The sequence below is a fragment of the Corella eumyota genome, chromosome 1 (genome assembly GCF_963082875.1).
Source record: "Corella eumyota chromosome 1, kaCorEumy4.1, whole genome shotgun sequence".
Classification (NCBI taxonomy): Eukaryota; Metazoa; Chordata; class Ascidiacea; order Phlebobranchia; family Corellidae; genus Corella; species Corella eumyota.
In genome coordinates this window covers 18,312,350-18,328,359 of record NC_137490.1, presented here as the reverse complement: position 1 = coordinate 18,328,359, position 16,010 = coordinate 18,312,350, and the positions used below count along the sequence as shown (strand labels likewise).

At 31.0% G+C, this 16,010-nt stretch overlaps 4 protein-coding genes and 1 non-coding gene across 5 annotated transcripts; all 5 read left to right on the top strand.

Annotated features, from left to right (window-relative positions):
• Nucleotides 1-907: 907 nt before the first annotated feature.
• On the top strand, nt 908-4,840 carry LOC145764192 (SMAD family member 3-like). The gene is made up of 10 exons (XM_082575796.1): nt 908-1,144; nt 1,281-1,337; nt 1,491-1,672; nt 1,912-2,058; nt 2,150-2,251; nt 2,335-2,379; nt 2,577-2,789; nt 2,864-3,001; nt 3,216-3,360; nt 3,542-4,840. Exons 1-10 carry the CDS (start codon nt 945-947, stop codon nt 3,663-3,665), a joined length of 1,353 nt encoding a protein of 450 aa, XP_082431922.1. The 5' UTR covers nt 908-944; the 3' UTR covers nt 3,666-4,840.
• A 787-nt stretch (nt 4,841-5,627) lies between these two features.
• Trnan-guu (transfer RNA asparagine (anticodon GUU)) lies at nt 5,628-5,701 on the top strand. The gene has a single exon. It is a non-coding gene; the product is annotated as a tRNA-Asn (tRNA).
• A 387-nt stretch (nt 5,702-6,088) lies between these two features.
• On the top strand, nt 6,089-10,092 carry LOC145745597 (sodium/hydrogen exchanger 9B2-like). Its single transcript, XM_082563718.1, has 13 exons — nt 6,089-6,311; nt 6,437-6,527; nt 6,602-6,751; nt 6,904-7,074; nt 7,223-7,365; nt 7,622-7,749; nt 7,860-8,035; nt 8,194-8,300; nt 8,682-8,815; nt 9,000-9,124; nt 9,298-9,434; nt 9,554-9,631; nt 9,727-10,092. The coding sequence occupies exons 1-13, from the start codon at nt 6,105-6,107 to the stop codon at nt 9,850-9,852; spliced, it is 1,773 nt and encodes a 590-aa protein (XP_082419844.1). The 5' UTR covers nt 6,089-6,104; the 3' UTR covers nt 9,853-10,092.
• A 133-nt stretch (nt 10,093-10,225) lies between these two features.
• LOC145745587 (phospholipase A-2-activating protein-like) lies at nt 10,226-13,295 on the top strand. Its single transcript, XM_082563706.1, has one exon. It carries the CDS (start codon nt 10,334-10,336, stop codon nt 12,902-12,904), a length of 2,571 nt encoding a protein of 856 aa, XP_082419832.1. The 5' UTR covers nt 10,226-10,333; the 3' UTR covers nt 12,905-13,295.
• A 116-nt stretch (nt 13,296-13,411) lies between these two features.
• LOC145745606 (PRA1 family protein 3-like) lies at nt 13,412-15,541 on the top strand. Its single transcript, XM_082563731.1, has 4 exons — nt 13,412-13,713; nt 13,859-13,942; nt 14,070-14,203; nt 14,743-15,541. The coding sequence occupies exons 1-4, from the start codon at nt 13,529-13,531 to the stop codon at nt 14,874-14,876; spliced, it is 537 nt and encodes a 178-aa protein (XP_082419857.1). The 5' UTR covers nt 13,412-13,528; the 3' UTR covers nt 14,877-15,541.
• Nucleotides 15,542-16,010: the final 469 nt, after the last annotated feature.

Here is a 16,010-nt window from a genome sequence, read left to right as displayed (position 1 = left end):
ATAAATACATTTTATTAGAGTGTATTTAGTTATTGCTGTATTTACTAACATTATTAATAAATCTGCAGCCATTCATTTAATTAATAAAATATGGTTTAAATAAGTATTACACTATAATTAACAAACCCCAAATAAATTTTGAACCCGTTTTTTAAGGTAATATGTCATGATACTCAAACAAACAAAATTTAATAGCAAAATATTGATCTTTAATTTTACAAATATACCAGTGTTTTAACTAACAAACGTATTTTTTCTTCCATTTTAAATAGACATTGAATCTCTTATATATTTGACAATCTGTTTAAAGTGGACTTGTCTTCTTAGTTTATCTATCCTTTTAACAATTGTTTAAAGCCCCATCTACAAATTGTGTAAGTAACTTAGGAATTGTTTCGGGCCCGGTTCCATTTTTTAGTTTCGGTCACCATTTTGACAACCCGGATTATAACCCGCAAAAAAATGAAAGGGCCACAAACAAAACAAGAAAAAAAGTGGGAGCAAAAGGTGGTTCCTTTATGTTGTAAACTTTTACAAACAAATTAGTTTTTTTTTTTGTTGTTGTCAGCATGGTTTAGATTAACAAATGTATTCCTAAATACTCTTGGTAAGGTTGTTGGTAAAGTGTACAAGCGTTACAAACTGGGAAACTGCTCCAACTGTTTAAAAAAGACATTAAAGACAGTTGACTAGATAACTAGACGGATAGCCTGTTTAAAATAAAACCTACCATCAAAAAACTTACATATTAGCATTAGTATGGTTTAAAAATACATATTTACAAGCAACATAATAATATTTACCCTTCAGGCCTTATTCAGTCTGTCAGTTAGTACCGTTTGACGTTTTTGAATTACCGCTGGCCAACATAGAAAATAATTATTAAAATTTGGATTTTTTAGATTAATTCAATTAACCAAGTTGATAAAACATAAAAAAATAATATGTTTCCTCTAACTGGAAATCAGATTGTGAAGCAACTTTTGTCCGCAAAACAAATTGATTTGGGCTACGCTGAAGAAAAGAAAGCAGAAAAGTTTTTAAAAGCTGTAGTAAAAAAACTTAAAAAGAACAAAACTATAGATGATTTGGAAAAGGGAATAATGGAACAAACACAAACAACGGGATGTGTGACTGTTGTACGGTAAGTCAAATATAACCTAAAAATTATTAATATGGTCCTAGTCAGCAAATTCTCAGTTTTCACATTCTCAGGATACTAAAAATTTGATATGAAATAAAATAAAAAACAACGTTAATGTCAATATTAAATTTCTTAGGTCTGAATGGAGATCTTTAATGAATCAGAGTGATATTATTCCCACCAACAGCACAGAGTAAGTATATACAAATACCAATCGAAAGTATATTGTTTTTTTTAATGGTATTGGTAAACTCATTTACGGCATAAACTGCAAGTGGAAAAAGTAATTTTAATAACCTTGATCCAAATTTTGATTAATTTTTTTAACTTTTAAAATTTATTTTAGAGCCATAAACACAAAAACTCCACCAATGCTTCCCCATGTTTGGGCTTGTCGGTTCTGGAGATGGCCTCACTTAAAAGCTGCCTTGGAACTCTCATGTATTCCGGCTTGTAAACATGGGTTTGAAAGAAGCACGGATGAAATTTGTATTCAACCGTTTCATTATTGTAAGATTGAAACACCAAGTAAGTAGCCTTTATTTTTATGCTTTTTATAATAAGGATTGTCGCATGATGCATGGATTAGTATAAAAACCCAATTAAATGTGTATTATTTACCATTATTAACATGTGTTTACCTGTAATAGGAGTAAAAATGGTATTAAAGTTTAAAAAAATTCAACAAATCTTAAGATACAACAAAAAAAATCTGCAAAATTACTACTTACTTGTGCTAAAATAAAATTATATACTTTAATTTTTAGCATTAACCCCAGTATTTGTTCCCAAATCCACTGAACCTCTTCCCTCAAGAGATCAACTTCCACCAATCAATCTCGATGGCAATTCGGTGCCAAAAAATGCTACTTATGTGGATGGATTAGAACCACAGAGAAACTATGGCATTGCGGGTAAATATTGAATTAGAAAAAACAAAAAAACTATACCAGAATAAGTTTACGCTATTAAGATAATGTGTTTAATGTTTAAATTTATTTGTAGAAACACCCCCACCAGGCTACATGAGTGAAGATAGTGAGGCAACTGATCACGATCACAACATGAGTGCTGTGAACAGTCCGCAACCACCTTCCTATACTTCAGGTTTATAAAGACCTAAAAAGACTTCTGTACTTAAAAAATGGTTTTAAATTAAACTTGGTTATCCATGTTGTAAATTTTTTCAGATTCCGATATTAGCTACCAGCCTTCACTTCCAACTGGTCTTCATGGTAAGTTAAATTTTCTTCCAAGACTAACTAATAAAACTAAACAAATTTTAACAGTCATTACCAATAAAAGTTTAAGTTTTATATTTAATATTAAAATAGATGTGTCACACACATTTTTTAAAGATATTACTTGTACTCATAGTATGCCAAGTATAGTAACAATTTCCTTATACAATATATAAAATTTGATATTGTAGATGCCCAACCTGTTGCGTATTGCGAGCCACCTTTTTGGTGTTCAATATCCTATTATGAGATGAACCAGCGCGTTGGAGAAACATTTCATGCATCCCAACCTTCGCTTACTGTCGACGGCTTTACCGACCCTTCAAACTCTGAAAGGTTTTGTCTGGGTTTGCTTTCAAATATCAACCGCAACCAGCATATTGAGCTGACAAGAAGACATGTTGGTAAAGCCTGCAATAAATAAAAATATTTTTAGTGTGTACTTTAAATATTATTCATCCTTATTGTTTTCTTGAAGGCAAAGGAGTGAGGTTGTATTATATCGGAGGTGAGGTATTTGCTGAGTGTTTGGGAGAAAGTTCGATCTTCGTACAAAGTCCAAATTGTAACAAGAGATATGGTTGGCATCCGGCAACTGTGGTCAAAATACCACCTGGTAAATAATGCAAAAAATATTAAAGTTTTGAACCATAATGTATATTATATCTTACTATAAATTAAAATCGCATGACTGGGCTATTTAGATAAGTCAAAATTTTTATTTATAAAACAAAAAGTTTAAAATTTTTTTAATAACAATGATGAAGTTTTAATATAGTCGTGCTACTGCCATATTTCATCATATTTTTAATTTATTTATTTTTATTCAGGATGTAACCTAAAGATATTTAACAACCAGGAGTTTGCAGCATTGTTAAGTCAACTTGTTAACCAAGGTTTTGAGGCAGTGTACCAACTCACTAGAATGTGTACAATAAGAATGAGTTTTGTAAAAGGCTGGGGAGCAGAATACAGGTAACTTTGTCACTTTGCATAGCTTTATTTGTTATATAAATACTGTAGGTAGTCAATTAATTCATTAACTTTTTGTCAAATATTGTAGGTTAAAACCAATAATAAATTTTTTTAGTAGTTAGTTAAAAATATGACAACTTTAATCTGCATAAAAATTTAAATTTTTGCTTACTTATTACAGGAGGCAAACAGTAACAGCAACCCCATGCTGGATCGAACTCCATTTAAACGGACCACTACAGTGGCTTGATAAGGTTTTAACACAAATGGGTTCGCCCGGTATTTCGTGTTCGTCTGTTTCATAAATCGACAACTTTGCTTTTTCTGGATTAAACCTTTAGTAAGCTCATAGACATTGCTTCTGGATAACAAGTTTTTCTAAAAGTTCAATAAATCTTTATTTTATATTTTAAACCAGAAAAATAGTAAAACTGACCTAGGTAATTATGTATATACATACTTGTTTGAAAAACTATTTTAAAAAAGATAAAACTATTACCAACATAGAAAAATTATATGTTATTAGCAATAATTCAGTTAATTAACTGCCCTCTAGGTTTTACTTTCCAAAAAAATACTCAGCTTTAAAAATATATATACACAAAGGTAATGACTAAATAATATATTACCTTTATTAAAAAGGTAAAAATAATACTTTGCTTCTGTTTAAAGAGGCTTTTTATGTACATGTCCACTTGCTATATATTCACCAATGCTACACTTAAAAATATCGTTCATTCACTAAGCTTGCTTGATATTTTGCTTGTTTTTAAGGCCCCTAGTCTCTGTTTGTCTTATAATCAAAGTAACAAACTTCGAATTGCTGTAACAACCATTTACCTATTTTGAACGTATGTTTTTCTTTGCTGCCAAGTCAAATCTTTTTTTTAAGTATAATTTAAACCCAGAGTTTGTTATTAAAAGTTACTTTAATGCCATTTCTTTAGAAACATTTTTGTAATGTTTAAATAATCACTATTTTAATTTTTAAAACTTTTGTTATTGCCAACAACATATGTCATTGATATTTTTAATAAGGTTTGTGCCATTAAAAAGGCTATAGTGTGGTAAATGGTACATTGTATTTTTCGTTGCAATATTTAGGCATTTTGTTCTGTTTTCAAACATAGGATTGCTTAAAATGTTAATGATATACTAATATTGTCAATATCAATTTTCAATCATTTTATTTCCTAATACCACACAGTTTTTGTTTTTAATCAATTCTATTTAGTTATGAAATTATGTTAAAATGTGCAAATATTGTTACTTTAACCATTTGTTGTATATCATGTTAAAAAAAAAACAACTAAGAATTGAAATGTTAAAATACCAGTTTTGGTATAGAGATCAAAGCACTTTAATTCCCAAGTTCACATTTCTTTACAAACTAGTTCTCTCTCTTCTTAACGTTAGTGTTTTCTGCCACTTTTTTAAACTGTGTCGTTGTAATTCAGCTGTAAATAAAAGGCATTTTGCTTATAAATTTACCTTAGTCTTCGCCTAAATCTTAAAATTTATGAAGGTAAGTAGGAACCTAAACCGGCAGCATGGTGTAGTGGTAAGAACACTCGCTACATCACACATGAAGTCGTTTGTTCAATCCCCACTGCTCTCGTGCTGTAGCGCCCTTGAGTAAGGTGCTATAAACGGTATGAACTCCTGCTGAGCCAGCACTTAATGAGCAGCATATTTATTGGGCAATTATAATCTATAATATCCTAAACTGCCACAGGCAACTCGAGACTGGGTCGGAGTAACTAAGTTTAAGTTGTGCATTCAACTTTTCTACATCGAGGATAAAGCTATATACAAAAAAAAAAACCAAGTAACAGCAGACATTGAAGAAAGGGCTCAAAACAAGAGTTTTGAAAGTTACAGACAGGTTATATTTCATTTTTCAACAATATTGTTAGAAATATACAATAACCCAAAATTGGAAATTGATCTTTTAATTTTAATAAGCAAAGAAGAAATTAAATATAACAAACAAACCAAGAATAATTTGTACTTACGTAGCTTGACCTTTTTAAATTAATACAATTTACATATACCCAAATTTTTTGTGTCGTAAGTTTTGATACAGTGTATCAAAACTAGTAACTTCTTTACAAAACTTACTTGCTGCTGTAGTTGTAAATAATACGATTTATTGTTTTCTCGCGTTTTTTTTATTGCCACGTTCTTTCATACTGCTTCCTGGTGTTTTACAAAATATTTATTAGAAAATATTTTTGGAAACCTAGTTACGATGAAACGATGACGTCGTCTCTGTGGCGCAATCGGTTAGCGCGTTCGACTGTTAATCGAAAGGTTGGTGGTTCAAGCCCACCCAGGGACGTTCTCCTTTTTTTGTCTGTATTTTTGGTCCTCAACGTAATGTTTAGTTAAGTTAAGATATAAATACAAAATAATAAATAGATAAATCACCACCAATAGCAATAATATTTATTGTTCCAATGACCTATATTTACCGGGTTTTTGTTTTGTGTGAATTTTATATAGCTACGTTAATATGAGATAATGTATTGTTAGAAAAAGCTTATCATGAATAAATATGTTGTGCTTTTTGCGCACAACTAAACACTGTATGCAAGGTCAACATTTTAACTAGCTTTCTACCCATTGTTAGGATATCTTTTGCATGTATTTATACTTCAGTAGTTAGAGTGGTGTAAATAATATGGGGATAACAGAGAGTGAGAAAATCATCTATTGCTATTTTAGCGTGTAGGCGAAAGGTAATGGAAATATTACTTGCAATTATTTTTTCAGATTATTCCGTTTTATCCGCTTTAAACAAGTTTAAGTTTTTAAATATTCAAATAAATATGGAAAGCAGTCAGGTTGATCACATTGGACTTAACGAAAATCAAAATCATGAAAAAAAATTTGTCGAACGGTTTATTGAGGAAAAGGACACTGATGTAGACCAAGATTGTATTCAAGAAGTGTGTATCAAAAAATTAAAAGAAAGTTGTATAAAGAATGTATTTAATTGTTTTGTAACGAAGCATAGTCCTTTTAAATATGCCTATAGTGTTTTTGCATAGTCATTTAACATTGTTTTTTTAAGTGTACTAATTCTTTGAACAAGCTTGAAAATGGCTCCGTTCAAAGCGAAAGTCTAACTAGCCAAGGAAAATCCAGTAAAAATTCGAGGCAGGGTATGTAATAAAATTCCAAAAAAAATGCAAATGCTTTAAACTGTGTCAGTAAGAAAACTGTAATTTCTTTTCAGATGGTTTTTGCGAAAAGTTGTCTAAGCGCTTTGCCCGTTGTATGTGGAAAAATCACGACAGACCATCGCAAGCAGATTCTTGCTACACTAAATGCCGATATTTTTGTATGTGCCCGCCGCATGGAAAAGTAGTGAAATTTATATCGTTAGGTAAGTTTTTTGATGGTTTGTTAAAAATAATAAAAGTCTTTAAATAACTGTCAATTGGGCTTCTAAAAAACTTTAAAAAACTGTCCGTATATCAATAGATCAATATAGTGGTCTTTTTTGGGTCGATTATCAAACTTAATTTATTTTTTAAGTTGTTCTTGCATTTTTGACATGGGCAGTACCATGGAGTATAATTCCTGAAAAAAGTATGCCGGGTGGAAACATATTCGCTCTTGTTATTTTGTTTCTTTCATGTCTTGTGGCAGGATACCTGATCAGCCGCATTTGTATACCAGGAGTTCCCCCTTTACCGCCTTTATTAGGTGTTTATTGTTTGTTTGTTTTTCGACGAAAATAGTCACTTTTTTTATTAAATATTCTTATACAATAAAAAACCCATAATCTAAATGCAAGTGTTAAAAAATATTGATGTTAACATTAAAAGATAACTTACGTGTAAGTCTTTTTTAGGAATGTTGATTATGGGGTTTGTTCTTCGAAATGTTCCAGGGATTGACGTTGCTAAAAACATCGACCCTGATTGGTCGTCTTCGTTACGCATGATTGCTTTAACAATTATACTAACCAGGGCGGGTATTGGATTGGATGGCAAAGTAAAATAACAATAATTTATAATTTGTATTCCGTTTAGTTTATGATGTATGAAAACCAATTTGTGTCTGAACCAACATTAGTTTAATTTGTTTGTCTACGCTGTTGTAACTCTTCGTCTGTTGTTTTTTAGGCTTGCCAATAACTTCTTTTGTAAAAAAAGGCAAAGCAATTAACGGCAGACAAACTCTGAGACATTTTGGATGTTATCAAATATGTTTGTAATGTTTTTGAAAAGACTTTTATGTGTTTAAACAGGCTTTAATGAAGTTAAAATGGATTCTTCTTGGATTTGCTTGTTCGACATCGGTTGTTGAAAGTTGTGTAGTTGCTTGTTTCTCGACCATTCTGCTCGGCTTTACTTGGGAGTGGGGATTTGTACTTGGGTAGGTTTAAATATAAAAATGTAGTTACTAAAATATGTGTACCAACAAATATTAACCAGTATTCCACACTATCGAATTCAGTGTCTAATTTTTTGATGTATTTATTGCAGATTTGTTTTATGTGCCGTGTCACCAGCGGTGGTCGTCCCATCGCTTCTTTATCTTCAGGACAAAGGGTACGGGGTCGAAGGGGGAATTCCCTCTTTTCTTATCGCTAGTGCCGCTCTTAATGACGTCATCGGCATCACTGGATTTCATGTCGTCCTTGGAATGATTTTTTCAGATGGTATTTTTTAAGTTTTTTTTTTAAATTTTGTACGTAACAATACTATTTTAAAAGTGCATTTTAGTATAACTGTTCCAACGTACAAAATTTTAACATTATATGTATCTAGTACAACTTATTTCAATTAATATACCACTACAACTATTAACATACTTTAGGTAATATTTTCGAGAAAATTATTCACGGTCCCTTAGAGCTGTTATTGGGGTTTGCGGTAGGAAGTGTACTTGGTGTGTTTATGTGGTATTTTCCCTCACCTAACATGGTACATCTGCATAATATTTGTTTTGTGTAACCTGAGTTTAAATACTATTCAGCAAATTTTTGTTTTTTTATAACTTAAAAGTTTGTCTACGTTGTCAATGTTGTTATTCGTAAATAAGTTCTTCGGGCAAAACTATGTAAATATTTTTTTTAACTTTTTTATAAAAAAAATTGACCTCTTTATGTTTTTGGCACTATGTTGTTGATTAAATATTTAAAACAACAAGTTAAGTTTTTGTTCTTATAAATGTTAATTTTGACGTAAATATTAAAGTTACTATCTATATGTACTAATTATGACCTAAAAAGTTACATATCTACCAATATTAACTTTTTTTTATAAAATCTTTCTCTCAATAATTTTAATTTGTATACTTTATAGAAAGGTCGTGCTAGTTATCGAATGGTCATGCTGCTTGGTTTGGCTTTGTTTTGTAGTTTTGCGAGCAAAATAATTCATTATGTGGGCGCTGGGGCGTTAGCCACTCTGGTTATGGCATTTGTAGCAGCAAACAGGTACTACTGAAAACTTAACCCGAATATAAAACACCTTTAACAACTTTTTTTATTTTATTTTGTTTTTTTGCGCATTGATAAAAGTAAATAATAAATACGATATCAAATTAATATTACAACAATGCAACGGGAAAAAATGACAAAATCAATTTAATAATTTAAATATTATAACTACTCTTTATAGGTGGGGTTTAGAAAAGAAAAAGATTGCTAAACAGTTCGCAAATATGTGGATAGTTTTCCAACCTCTTTTGTTTGGTTTAATTGGAGCTTCAGTAAAGATGGAAAACTTGGAACCACAAGTTGTCGGTAGGTAACTTTATTAAGCGCAAAATTAAATGGTTGATCATTTAGTTTTTAAACTAGTTATCTAAACCTATAATTGACTTATGTTATTTTTATTTTCGGATTCGGTGCCAGCCATACTAACTTATCATAATAGTGTAATTTTATATTAATAATTTTTTATTTAATAAAATGAGGATTGGGTTGTGGTTTGATTGCAATTGGACTTGTATTTCGAAGCGTCGCAGCATTTTTATCTGTTTTCTGGACTGATTTCAATAAAAGTGAAAAAATATTTTTGACTGTATCTTGGGTACCTAAAGCAACTGTTCAGGTAAAATTATACGTAAAAAAAGTCATTATTATATTTTATTTTTAAATTTTAGGTGATAGAACAAATTTTTTTTTTTATTCTCAAATGGATACTTTTTGTTATCTTACATAATTTTTTAGGCTGCTATTGGAGGAGTAGCTCTTGATTTAGCAACTGGACACGATGCGCCACCAGATATAATAGAATACGCAACTAAGGTACATTTAGAGTAGTGTTAACCATAAAATTATTGTTATCTTGTTTAATTAATATATTACTGGTACATTTATAAAAAAACGGAATGTAAAATTAGGTTTTAACCTTGGCTGTTTTGTCCATTCTTCTTACTGCTCCAACTGGAGCTGGTGCGATTGGATTAAGTGGTCCAAAATTATTAAAACGAACAGTTGTAGAAGAAATAGAAGATTGTGAAGTTTAGGTTAACTTTGGTTAGAAAAATTTTTGTTTAATAATTTAAGTGTTTTAATGATGAAACAAAATTTACTTGTAGCTCTTTATTGTTCTCTAACGAATAAAATGCTTTTAAAATCCTGTTTGTAAGTGGGCGCAAAAGAGCGACTACTTCCATAGTTTTTTATTTTTCTTGATTTTTACGTGGTTGAATATATTAAGAATTTATTTTATTTCTAAACAAAGAAATATATTTCATTAACCATAAGTTTTGTGTTTTATTATCTAAGAAAGGTTTATAAGTTTTATTGAATTCTATAAAAACTAAATTTTACAAAAAAATCTAAAAAAAATAAAGGGGAACTGGACTTTTAAGTAAGGTTTCATAATGTTGTGCAATTCCACCGAAAAACGATTCAATTTTCGCTAACTCACGTTATAAAGTTGTTTATTTTGACTCTAGTTGTAGGTGTTACGATTAAGTTTGTTTAATTTTAAAACAATACAATATGATGGATGAAGGTTCAGTCGACTTTCTAAAAAAATATAAATATTCTTCAACAATTAAAGGTCATAAAGCAGACGTTCGGGGCATTTGTGCATTCACAGAGTCGGCTTCAAATGCGATGGTAACATGCTCCAGGGATAAAACAAGTCGGTTATGGATTCTCGATGAAAAAACTTCAGATTACAAAATGGAGTCATGTTACAGTGGGCACAAAAACTTTGTTTCATGTGTGGGAATTATGGCACCTCCAAATGAGTTATACTCCGACGGTTTGGTATTTACTGGCAGCACTGATCATACAATTAATGTGTATACCCCCACTTTGCATGAGCCATTATTACGTCTTGAAGGCCATACTAACACAGTTTGTTCGATTGCAATTGGAAAATTTGGCACTATTGTTTCTGCATCATGGGATCAAACAGCTAAAATCTGGCTGGTAGATGCTTCAAAACAAAGTCTGAATATTAAATGTGCTGTTACTTTACAAGGACACGAAGCAGCTGTATGGGATGTTTTAATTATTCCTGGTCAAGAAGGGTTAATTGTGACTGCTTCAGCTGATAAGACTATTAAGCTATGGAAGGCAAGTAAATGTGTGAACACTCTTCATGGCCATGATGACTGTGTAAGAGGATTAGCTGCTTTGCCCAGCTCTGATTTCTTATCTTGTTCTAATGATGCATCAGTTAAAAGATGGACAATAAGTGGAGAGTGTACTCAGACCTACTATGGCCATAGCAACTATATTTATTCAATTTCAGTGCTTAGTAGCGGCAACGAGTTTGTAACCGGTAGTGAGGATCGAACTATAAAGATCTGGAAAGTGTCTGACCGAAATCCTGTTCAATCTATTACAACACCAGCTCTAAGTGTTTGGGCAGTTGCTGCACTTAAGAATGACGACATAGCATCAGGTTGTAGTGATGGAACTGTAAGAATTTATTCAAGATCTGACTCCCGACAAGCAAATGCTGATAAAGAAGCAGCTTATCAGGAAGAATTATCATCTTCCAAGATCCCACAAAATGGTTTGGGTGATGTTAATGTCGATAAACTACCAGGAGTGGCAGCTTTAAATAAACCAGGCAGAAAGGATGGTCAAACTTTAATGGTGCGTGATGGTTTAAACGTGGAAGCACACCAATGGAGCATGGCTGAAAACAGGTGGATCAAAGTTGGTGATGTAATTGGGTCCAGTGACAATAAAACTAAAAAGACAATGTTCCAAGGGAAAGAGTATGATTATTTGTTTACGATTGACGCTGAAGAGGGAAAGCCTCCTTTGCATCTGCCCTACAATCTTACTGAAGATCCGTGGCAAGCAGCACAAAGTTTTATCGACAAAAACAATCTAAGTCAAAACTACTATGAAGAAGTTGTGGAATTTATCTTGGAGAACACGAAAAATGACACACCACTGTATGCCAATAAACCAAGTGAATACCATGATCCATTCACTGGAGAAGGATCTTACACACCTTCCAATGAAAATACAACCAATTCTAATGGGACTGCATCAGATCCTTTTACTTCAGGAGGAAGATATATCCCGTCTTCATCATCAAATTCTCAGTCCCAGCAAAATGGCTCAGACCCATTTACCTCAGCTGGACGATATATACCTGGAACTGCAACAGATTCTTATGGAACAGGAACAAAGAGGGATGATGCGATGGTGAATCCATCACGGTATGTTCCGGAAGCTGAGAACGATGTTGAAATGTCAACAAAACCCTCGCTTACAAATCCTTATTTCCCTAAACGGACTTGCATTTACTTTGAATCTGCAAACTTGGAGGCAATGATGGAAAAACTGGCAGAACTTGCAACTAGTAATGGTATTCAATTCACTGATCAACAAAAATCAACTTATCAAAACTTTGTCACTGCTAATTATGACCCCAATGATTCAGATATACAAGTACTTTGGGATGCCCTGCATTGGCCAAAGTCCTGTCTTTTTCCGATAATGGATTTATTCAGGATAGTTCTTTCCCAAAAACCTGAAGTTGGGAAAGTCATGTGTGAAGCTAAACCTGCAGAATTAATTGAATTTTTACAGGATTGTGTGAATTCAAACAACCCTACTGTGCTACTTCTTACAATTCGTGTTATGTGCAATTTGTTTAAATCAGCTGAAGGCTCTGCTTTACTTATTGCCGACTACTCCGAAATAATCTCTGTTGTTATTAAAAAGGCTGAAGAGCTTTCCTCTACTGACAAAGCAACCAAAAATATCCAAATCGCTGTTGCCACACTGCTAATTAATTATTCAGTTGTGATTAGGAACAAAACTAAGTTGACCCGAAATGTGCACACTTTCTGTGAGAACGCTGGCTTAAAATGTGTGGAATCTATCGCACAACTTTTAATTTTGCCAGGAAATATAGCAATGGAAGCAATGTTTAGATTATTTGTGGCGCTTGGTACTTTAGTTTATGGTGATGATATTATCAAGGCAACTGCACAGTCATTAGATTTGCCAGAAACCATTCATTTTGCTGCAAAAACTTATTCAAGTGTGTTGAAAATTCAAGAATGTGCAAATTATCTTGGTCAACTTTTTTAGATAATTAAAATTAATAAAAATGCATTAACTATATATATATTATATAGGCTACCAATTTAAAATAATTGTTTTTTGTAAAAGCTTATTTTTTTAGGAAATATTTTCAGTAAATTAAATTTGCTTTGTCTTTTGTTGAAATTCATGTGTGTGTGTGTGTTAAATATAAAAAGAGCATTTCCTGTTAAAAATAAGTTCATAAGCTTATCAACAGTGAAAACAACCGCTTTACTATTTTCTGTTTAATATCACATTCTACTGTGCCTGGTTTCGCTGTGTAGACACATTTAGCAGTATGTCATTTTTACAAAGTTCATTTTCTGCTAACTTTTAATAGGTTTACTATTTTGTTTTGTCTTTAGTTAGTTAACATTTAACAAAAAAAAATCATAAAATAGAAAAATAGTATCAGTTTAACCTTGGTTAGTTAAATATTTAATTTTATTATTGATATTTGCTTTACCATGTAGAATATACTGATTAAAAATGTTATTAATTAGAGTGTAAAAACTTTAATTAGAGTGTAAGAATTAATATTAAAAAAAACTTTGAATATTTCATTATCTAAAATGTGTGTGTTTATATTTATAGAAAATTCTTTATTTTAAAAGAAAAAAAAATTTAAAAATGAGTGGAAGTTATATGCAGCTTCCCCCACTCAGAAGTTTGGAAGATTTCATTTTATCAGAAGCAAGATTTGGTTCACCAGATTACCAAGATAATGAAAAATGGAATAACAGAGTTATTAACAATCTGATGTTTTACCAAACTAACTATTTTGTGATTGCTCTTGTAGTATTCGTAATAGTAATGTAAGTATGGTAATTTAACTATTATGTATATAATTCATTTTTAAATGACTTTATAAATTTTTATAAACTAAGCTTTTTAAAATATTCTATTATATTTTTAACCTTTTCTTTTTGTAAGAGATTAACATTTAAGTGTTTTTTTTAGGTTTTTTAAACCTTTGGAAACATGCATTGGCGGAATTTTGGTCATCGGGGTTCTTCTAATTCTTATCTATGTATCTCAAAATAAGTTAGTAGATAAAGTTTTCAATTGTTGTCAAACTTTACTAACTTAAATACGACATATTTTTAAAAATGAAAAGCAAATAATAAGTTTAAATTGAGCTATAGTTAATTTTATGTGAAAAATTTTGTAGAAGAAGTTTTCAGTTAGTGATGAAAGAACACCCTGCTATTATTTTACTTGGTGTTGTTGCTGCTTCTACTCTTATTATGTACACACTTGGTTCAATTGTGGTATTTGTGTTCAGTGTAGCACTACCAATGTTGCGTAAGTTTAATTTTCTGGGAAAAATTTTTTAACTTTATAATGTTTGGGGAATTTATCTAACTTTATACTAACTTTTTTTTGTATATATCTTTATCCTCGATGTGGGTAAGTCGAATGTGCGGCTTAAACATAGAGTAACATCAGTTACTCCGACCCAGTCTCGAGTTGCCTGTAGCAGTTTGGGATATTATAGATTATAATTGCTATATAATTATACTGCTAATTAAGTGCTGGCGCAGGAGTTTAAACCGTTTATAGCGCCTTACTCAAGAGCGCTACAGCATGAGATCAGTGGGGATTGAACCCACGACCTCATGTGTGGTGTAGCAAGAGTTCTTACCACTACACCACCCTGCCGGTTAACTTGCCAATTTGAAGTAAAAATCTTTTTTAGCTTTAATAATTTACAAATTTCAACTTTATTCGATATTTTGTATAACACCTGTTTTACATTTGAAGTCATTTTAATGGGTTTTAACAAATATTGTGCTGAATTTAAGCCTCATAATTTTTCTATTTTAAATTCCCTTGTATGATAGTGATCTTGCTCCATGCATCATTTCGAATGAGGAATTTGAAAAACAAAGTTCAGAACAAAGTTGAGGCAGTTGGATTAAAAAGATCGCCCATGGGAGCAGTCCTAAAAGCTTTTGAACAAGAAATCCAGATGTAAAAAATTATTGGCACAAAATCAAAGCTAAATAATACAAGTTTATTTTCAGTTTTGTAATAATATCGAGCTTCAATTTATTATTGGTGTATAAACATTTTAAAAAGGCTTCTTTATAAAAAAAAAAGTCAATTTTTCTGTAGTATACATTTATATAATATATGCTTAAATTTTTACACATATTTCCATATTATCGGTACTGTATAATATATTTGTATGTTATGCTTAACTAACTGCTCACATTTATGATACTCTAATATGATAGACTATTTTTTGTAAGAATTCATAAAAAAGGATAGCATGCGATCGTGCTAAGATATATATTCTTCAAAATTTAGTTATAATATTTGATATTTATGCTAAAGATTTTCAGTGTTGTAGTTAGATGTTATAGAAAAAATTAAATTACCTATAGTTTATTTTTAATTCTGTTAACATTTCTTAGTATCAAATAAATTATGCTTCGTTACGATTGTAATATAATAATATTTTTATGTAATATTTAATCATTTACTTGGGTTGCTTACTTTTTACTTATTAAAGTTAAAAAGTTTCTAATAAAATCTGTATTTTTTCTTCATTTAAAGTTGCATATGTACCGTTATGTTATCCTACCCTAAATAAAATATGATCACAGTGACTAATGAAAAATATAATTACTTTTTGCCATGCAAAAGAAGATTATGAGATTGTTGTTTACAGATTTTTGTTGCTGGGTTCCAATCTGTGTTATGGTTTTTTAAAAACCTCATTAATTTAAAATTCTGACTCTGCTGTTATTTCCTACCCACTCAACCCTTTTCTCCTACCTAATGAAGGAGAAAAGGGTAAAATATCTTAGTATCAAATAAATTATCTCCTACCCAATGAACATTCCACTCAACCCTTTTCTTAATACTCAAATATGTTATGTAGTACTTATACAAAATTATTTTACAAAATTATTTTTGCTAGAAAAAAAGGATTTGCCACATACGAAAAGGGAAAAATCCAATACGAATTAAACAAAACTTTATGAGGTGTTTATTCTAAAAAAACATAAGATTACGCTTGCAGGTGGTGTGACTAATCGTTTTTGTTTAATAGACAAAAAAATTTCTAAATGTTTGGGCTGAAAAAAAATTTCGAAATATAAAA